The 8,070-nt window shown below is 38.4% G+C and overlaps 1 protein-coding gene across 1 annotated transcript; it reads right to left on the reverse strand.

The window, feature by feature from the left end:
- Nucleotides 1-211: 211 nt before the first annotated feature.
- LOC115964772 (putative lysozyme-like protein) lies at nt 212-799 on the reverse strand. The gene has a single exon (XM_031084025.1). The coding sequence runs from the start codon at nt 797-799 to the stop codon at nt 212-214; it is 588 nt and encodes a 195-aa protein (XP_030939885.1).
- Nucleotides 800-8,070: the final 7,271 nt, after the last annotated feature.

Raw genomic sequence — 8,070 nt, forward strand, 5'->3', positions numbered from 1 at the left:
TTTTTTTAATATATGTGTAGGTCTTGGAAAATCCCAAAAAAATAAAGACAAAAACAAGCATTGTATCAAGAAATGGAATGGCTTCCAAGGTGAAAAGTGCGATCCAGTCAAAGTATCTCCTCTTTCAAATCACGATCCATTCTGATGCAACCATATGCATGAAGATATCGATGAGTCCATATATATATATATATTGCTTACCCATATGTGATCAAGGTGCCATTGATGAGGCCAATGGCATTTCACTCTCATGTGAAGCCACGGACATTTCATGGCTCGACGTTGAACTTCTCTTTTTAGGCTTCCTTTCTTCGCTGTCGTGATCATCATCATCGTCCAATGCTAGGATAGCTTCAAATTGAGCACGCCTTCTTGCATCACTTTCTGGAGATCTCACAATTGGCTCTACGGAACCAGCCTCATTGGCCACATTACCAGCTGCATTCACAACATTAGAACCACCACCACCACCACCACCACCGCCACCACCGCCAACACTACCTGTAATGCTGCCTCCTTCACGTGCACTACCGCTGACACCAACTCCTCCACCAGCAGCGCTGCCACTCCTAAATCCAAATCTACGGGACATGCATCGATAGCAGCACGTGAACACCCAAAACAACCACGGAAGGCCAACCAATGCCGCCCCAGCGAAGGGAAGCCAAGATGAATAAGATGCATCAGGTTGGATTATGTATAGTATAAGGCAGCCGCCTCCAGCCGCGATAGAGATAAATAGGAGGACTGTGATAAGCCATATGAACGTGCTTCCGACCCTTTGATCTGGTGCAGGCATTTGTGTAAATGTAGAAAACCAAAAAAAGATCTTAACCCTGGATTAAGGATTCGTCTTTTTCATCATCCATCTCCTTTAGTGATATTCGTTTGTATGAGAAGAAGATCAAGATTGGCTTAGGGTTAGACCAGGGTCCACGAGAGACGAATCATCCAGGTTCTGTTGTTGCATTGAGGTCTGAGATGGGATTTTCAGATGGTGGACATATTCAAACGTTTGTTTACGTAAAACATGGATTGTATCAAAATAAACCAATGCCCACAAGCCGTAGAGAGAGAGACAATTGGTGTCGGTTTATAGTTGATGCAAATTGAAAGTTGATGGCTTAATATTTGTGCCGCAAAAAGAACTAGACATGGACTATTATATCCTTACAATCTTATATTATATCCTTACAATCTTATTGAGTTCTTATAGCGCATATAGACTCTAGAACATCGGATGATTTGGAAATTTATAGAATTTAGGAAGGTAACTTGGAATGATCATAGCCTTTACAGCCTTAGTTCCTACATTCTTGGGATAATCCAAGAAAATTGCTATATTCACAACAAATTTTAAGTGGTAAATTTTTATTGGTTCTAATCTGAATTCACCACTCATAATAATACTTAATTGAAACTTCTGTTATATATGTTAGACCAGTACAAATTCCACTGTTCTCGTGTAACGTCCAATAAATTTGACGTACAAATGCGTGTGCAAGTTGGGGGAACCACTTATTTGAAATCTAGAACTAAGCCTTATCAAAAAAAAAAAAAAAAAAAAAATCTAGAACCAAGCAAATCTTTAAAAAATAAAAATAGAAAAATCTACAATCTGTCTAATTTTTTTACTTCCCGGGCACTCTGCCTTAGAGGAATAGGATAAGAAGCACTAGCTAGGTTGCATTTTACTCTTTTTTCTTTTTTTTTCCTCAAGTACTTGATTAACTTGGTCTTGGTCACTTTTAATTCGTTCCCTTCAATTATTATTATTTTTTTTCCATTTCATTTTCTTTATATTTTTGACAACCAAAAGATGCGTCTGGTAGCCATATTTATCCAGCCAAAAAAAAGAGAAAGAAAATGCCTCTTAGTCAGGCCGATAGTCCAACCAGACTGCATTTGAAACACCTGCTTCTTAATTAAGAGCCAGCTTGGAAGGGGTTGAGCATTCTAAAATCTGCAACTTTTTTCAACCAAAAAAAAAAAAAAAAAAAAAGTTTGTTTTCATCCCTAAACTTTAAAAAATTCTTTTTTCATCCCTAAACTTTGTAAATAGTTTTTTCAATAGGTTAGGAACAAAAATAGGGATGAAAAAAGAACTTTTTTTCAATAGCTTAGGGCTGAAAAAAAAATATTTTTTTAAAGTTTAAGGAAAAAAATACATTTTCAATAGTTTTGAGATAAAAGACAAACTTTTCAGTAGTTTAAAGACGAAAAATGAACTTATTAAAATCTGCAACTTTTTTCAACCAAAAAAAAAAAAAAAAAAATTTGTTTTTCATCTCTAAACTTTAAAAAATTATTTTTTCATCCCTAAACTTTGTAAATAGTTTTTTCAATAGTTTAGGAACAAACATAGGGATGAAAAAAAAAACTTTTTTTCAATAGCTTAAGGATGAAAAAAAATCTTTTTTTAAAGTTTAACAAAAAAATATACATTTTCAATAGTTTTGAGATAAAAGACAAACTTTTCAGTAGTTTAAAGATGAAAAATGAACTTATTAAAGTTTAAAGATGAAAAACAAACTTTTTTGTAAAGTTTACGGACCAAAATAATATTTTACCAAAAAAAAAAAAAAGTTGAAAGTAACTTCTACTTTCTAAAAGTTAACATACTTTTGTAAAAGCAAAGGTTTTTTTTTTTTTTTTTGATAAGTAACATAAAAATTTTAATAAAAAACACACAGCCCAGTACATAGGAAATGTACAAAAAGGCAAAAACATCAAAAAACCAAATTACAAAGATCTAGCAACTCAGGAAGGAAAAACAAGAAAAAGATGCTAAAACAAGATACCGTTCGAGAAGAGTAAAAAAGAAGAAAGACTTAAACTCAATCATGGACCATTCACGACCCTCAAAGCTTCTAGAATTCCGTTCCCGCCAGATACACCACATCAAATAGTGCGGCATAAGCCTCCAAATAACTATATTACGATGACGCCTGAAATTACATGTCCAACAATCCAGCAAATCCACTACCCTTTGAGGCATCACCCAACAAGTACCAAACAAGCAAAAGATCATATTCCACGTCTCATAAGCTATAGGACAATGAAGGAGGAGATGATCTACAGATTTCCCACACCTTTTGCACATAAAACACCACTCAAGGACAACAAAATGCCTCTTTCGAAGGTTGTCTATAGTTAGAATCTTGCCTAAAGCCACAGTCCAAGAGAAACAGCTACCCAAGGAGGAACCTTCGATTGCCACACCATTTTCCAAGGGAAAGAAATGCCAGTAGAAGGGGAAATAGAATGATAATACCCACTCACCTTGAAACCTTGGCTGATGGCTAGCTTCCAACAAAGATTGTCAGAACCAACACCCTGCACTTTAGTGGAATAGATCAAAACCATAAACAAATCCAAAGATTGTGACTCTTGATCATTCACTAAACAACGAAACTGAATGTCCCAAGAAACTCTCCCATTTACAAAGCACATAACCTCCAAGACTGAAGCATCCCTTGTCCTACTAATATTATATAAATTTGTAAATGCCTCCTTAAGAGGACGATCCCTACACCACACATCATCCCAAAACTTCACACGAGTTCCATCACCCACTTCATTCCGAATGAACTTGGAAAAATTCCCCTAGCCACTTCGAATGAACTTCCACAAACAAACACCATATGCCCTAGACACATATTTTGAGCACTAACCACCCCACTCATTCCTATACTTCGCCCCAATGACCCTTCTCCAAAGGGCATCATTCTCCAAACCATAGCGCCACAACTATTTGGCTAATAAGGCAGAATTAAACCTTCTCAAACACCTAATGCCTATCCCTCCAAACTTCACTGGCCTACATATCTTAGACCAATTTACTAAGTGAATCTTATGCTCGTCCCCCATACCAGTCCAAAGGAAGTCCCTTTGTAATTTCTCCATCCTCTTAGCCACCTTGCTTAGGATAGGGAAAAGAGAAAGGAAATACGTAGATAGGCTAGAGAGAGTACTCCTAATAAGGGTAACCTTACCCCCCTTAGATAAATACAACCTCTTCCAACTAGCTAGCTTTTGCTCCATCTTCTCCAAAATAGGATTCCAAATCGTCTTATCTTTAAAAGAAGCCCTAATGGAAGACCTAAATATTTCAGCGAAAGAGCCGACTTCCTACAACCCAAAATCTCCACTAGCTCATGAAGATTAGGCACATCCCTAACTTGAACCAATTCATACTTTCCTAAATTAATTTTTAGCCCTGACATCTCCTCAAATCTAGAGAGAATCCCACGCAAAGCTGTTATATGATCGCTATCAGCATCACAGAAAACAAGTGTGTCATCCGTGAACAAAAGGTGAGACACCGTCATCAAGGAACCAATCACATTCCCCACTGTGAAGCCTGAAAATTGCCCTGTTGCAGTAGCTACAACCAACATACAGCTCAAGGCCTCCATGACAATATCAAAGAGAAAAGGGGATAAAGGGTCACTTTGCCGAAGTCCTCTGGAACTCCCAAAAAAGTCAAAAGGGCTACCATTGATCAAAATGGAGAATTTAACAGTTGATATACAACACCTGATCCACCTTCTCCACTTCTCAAAAAAGCCACATTGCTGTAACAGAAACATGAGAAACTCCCAATTCACATTATCATATGCTTTCTCAATATCCAGTTTGCACAGCACCCTCGAAACCCTTGCCTTCAATCGACTGTCTAAACACTCAGAAGCAATAAGGATAGAATCTAAAATTTGTCTACCTTTCACAAAGGCATTCTAAGATTTAGAAATAAGGCCGTGTACCACCCTACGCATTCGATTGGCTAACACCTTAGCAATAATCTTGTACAACCCTCCCACCAAACTAATAGGCTGAAAGTTTTTGACATCCACAACATCAATTTTCTTAGGAATGAGAGCAAAAAAAGTAGCATTAAAGCTCTTTTCAAACATAGCATGGGCATGAAAACTATGAAACACCTTCATAATATCTTATTTCACCAAGCACCAACAAGACTAGAAAAATGCCATTGTAAAACCATCTGGACCTGGCGCTTTATCACTATTGAAATCTTGGACCACTCCAAATACTTCTTCCTCATCAAAAGGTCTGTCCAACCAAGTGGCATCTTCCTCAGAAATTCTAGAAAAAATAACCTCATCCAAAAGAGGTCTGTGGACCTCATTCTTTGTGTACAACTGCCTATAGAAATGAGTAATGCACCCCTCAATGATCCCCTTATCCGTAGCCAACTCTCCATCCACCATAAGCCTATCAATAGTATTGCATCTTCTATGCGAATTTGCAATACGATGAAAAATTTTGTGTTCCTATCTCCCTTTCTAAGAAAAAGAGCCCTAGATTTCTACCTCCAGCAAATTTCTTCCAACAAAGTTGTTTTTTCTAGCTCTCCACGAATTTGATCCTTATCCCTATTTTCCTTTGTTGAAAGAACCCTGTCATTTTCAATAACTTCCAACGCATTAAACTCCCATAAATTCTGCACCCTCAAACTTATATTGCTAAACTCCTCCACATTCCATCTTTTCAAATCCAATTTCAACAACTTCAGTTTGTTAGCCAAAGCAAAACTAGGAGATCTTTGGAAATAATAGGACTCCCACCATGAACTCACCCTTTCCAAGAATCCCTCATCCTTTAACCACATGTTCTCAAACCTAAAAGGTTTTTTTCCTCCATGTAAATTCTCACCCTCAAGAAGGATAGGAAAATGATCCGAAAGCAACCTAGATAGATGGCGTTGACAAACAGATGGAAATTTCTCCTCCCAATCTGCTGACACTAGAAACCTATCCAATCTAGATCTTGAAGCAACCTCTCTAGAATTAGATCAAGTGAAGCTCCCCCTAACCAAAGGCAAGTCAATAAGGCTTTGCTTGGAGATAAAAGCTGAAAACCGATGCATAGCTGAAGTGAAATTTGCAGAACCCGAACGTTCAGAAGGAAACCGCATTACATTAAAATCACCTCCCACACACCAAGGCACATCCCACCAACTACGAAGGCCAACTAACTCTTCCCATAAGAAACTTCTATCTCTATCACTATTGGGACCATAAACACCAGTGAAAGCCCAAACAAAATGATCCACCACATTTTTGAATTTACAAGAGACAGAGAAATGGCCCACCGCTTCCTCTACCTTATCCACTACCCTATTGTCCTACATCAATAAAACCCCACCTGAAGCACCCACAAAGCCTAAGTAAGCCAATTTACATGTTAACCTCCCCATAAACTACAAACGACACCTCTATTAATAAACTCCATCTTAGTTTCTTGCAGACAAACAAAATCTGCTTTCCACTTACAGATCAAATTTCTGACTTGAAGCCGCTTATCCAGCTCATTCAACCCTCTCACCTTTCATGAAACAATTCTCAAATTCATTGATGCACTACAACAGCTCGATCCCTACTAGCACTCCTATTCCTTTTTGACTCATTCACATCACCCCACGAACTCATTAAACTCTTTAATTCATGACGCCCTTTGTGCCTAGCCTTACCTATCTTCCTCTTAGAAGCTACATCAAGCATTCGCTTATTTGTTCGAGCTTCTAAATCTAAGAGCAAACCTGTAACTTGTTCTTCGAAACCCTCAAGCGAAGTCCCAACAGATTTCTAGAAAGCTTTAATTCTATTAGTTACCATTGTGACAACTTGGTGTTATCTACATCCCTCTTACACCCTATCTCCTCAACTTTAGTAATCTCTGTAACCACAAAATTATCCATTGCCAGAGGTGCCACTTCTAATGGTTTGCCTAAATGTTCCCAATCCAACAGCCTCTCATCAGAGTCCCAAGCCTCACCCTCTGACCCAAAATCAAAGACAACTGAGCTCCCAACACCATCACACTCAGGAGCCCAACTAATAATTTGTCCCTCGTTAAAAAGAGAAGCCAAACTTGGATTAACTACACCCTCTGAAGCAGTCCGATCCGACACGGATTCAAAAGAACAGTATGCGGAAAGCGAAATAACTAATTTCCTCCCGTCCTGAAGTTTGAGCATCCAATCCTTAGAATTATCCCATGTTTTCAAATCACCAACAAAATCACTGATTGTAGGACCAAAATCGTGTGGTGAAGTCTCACTACTCCCCTCTTCTGACCCCATTCCTACTGCGTCACTCGTCGAAATGTTAATACCCACCTTTTATGTGAAGAGAGGTGGCTAATCTGGTAGCTTACTAGAGAGCAACGGAGGAGGCCCAAAATCTGTGTCGCATGTAGTGAAAGGATGAGGCGCCGAAGACCCAGACCCAGGAAACAAACCTGAGACACTCGGCTGGTAGCTTGCAAGCGAGAAAGGAAATACTTGGCACTGTATTAGTAAGGACTGAAAAATGTGGCTCAGTTTCACCCGATGTAATGGGGCTATGTTTAGGACTGAGATTCTGAAGATTAGACTTAAGAAGTAATGCTTTGGGCTTTGGGCTTGGGCTTCCAAGCAACCTGGGGCCTAGGCCCACTTCCTTTAATCAACATAGATTTAAAAGTGTGTGTATTATTCTCTCTAGTGGGCTTAACAGTAACCGGGCCCACCTCTTTAATATCAGAAGGCAACGGAGATTCTAGCCTTTTGCCCTTAATTTTTAAAAAATTTAGCAATATGCCCCTATTTCGAAACTATATAGGGATATGCCCTAGTTTTGATACTCGATTACCTTAAAATCGAGTTTCAATGAAATACTCGATTCGTAAAAAATCGAGTTATATCGAATAAAACTTAAAAAAAAAAAAAAAAAAAAAAAAAAAAAAGCATGGAACTCGATTTTAGGGAAGTCGAGTTCCAAAATGCCGCTATAGGGCTTTAAAACGTCACTATAGGGCCCCTTGAAGCTGGTATGGGACTTAAAAAAAAATTTTGCAGGAAAACGCCGCTATAGGGCTCTAAAACGTCACTATAGGGCCTAAAAGCGCCACTATAGGGCACCCAGAACAGGGCGATTACACTTAATAAAAAAATTTTTGCATGAAAACGCTGCTATAGGGTTTAAAACGTCACTATAGGTCTTAAAAACGCCACTATAGGGCACCATGAATATGGGCCAATTATACATATAAAAAATTTGCAGGAAA

Source organism: Quercus lobata, chromosome 10 (assembly GCF_001633185.2).
Source record: "Quercus lobata isolate SW786 chromosome 10, ValleyOak3.0 Primary Assembly, whole genome shotgun sequence".
In the NCBI taxonomy this organism is placed as follows: domain Eukaryota; kingdom Viridiplantae; phylum Streptophyta; class Magnoliopsida; order Fagales; family Fagaceae; genus Quercus; species Quercus lobata.

What these genes read in the sequence shown, in the direction of transcription:
- LOC115964772 (XM_031084025.1), bottom strand. Translation starts at nt 799, where the DNA reads ATGCCTGCACCAGATCAAAGGGTCGGAAGCACGTTCATATGGCTTATC.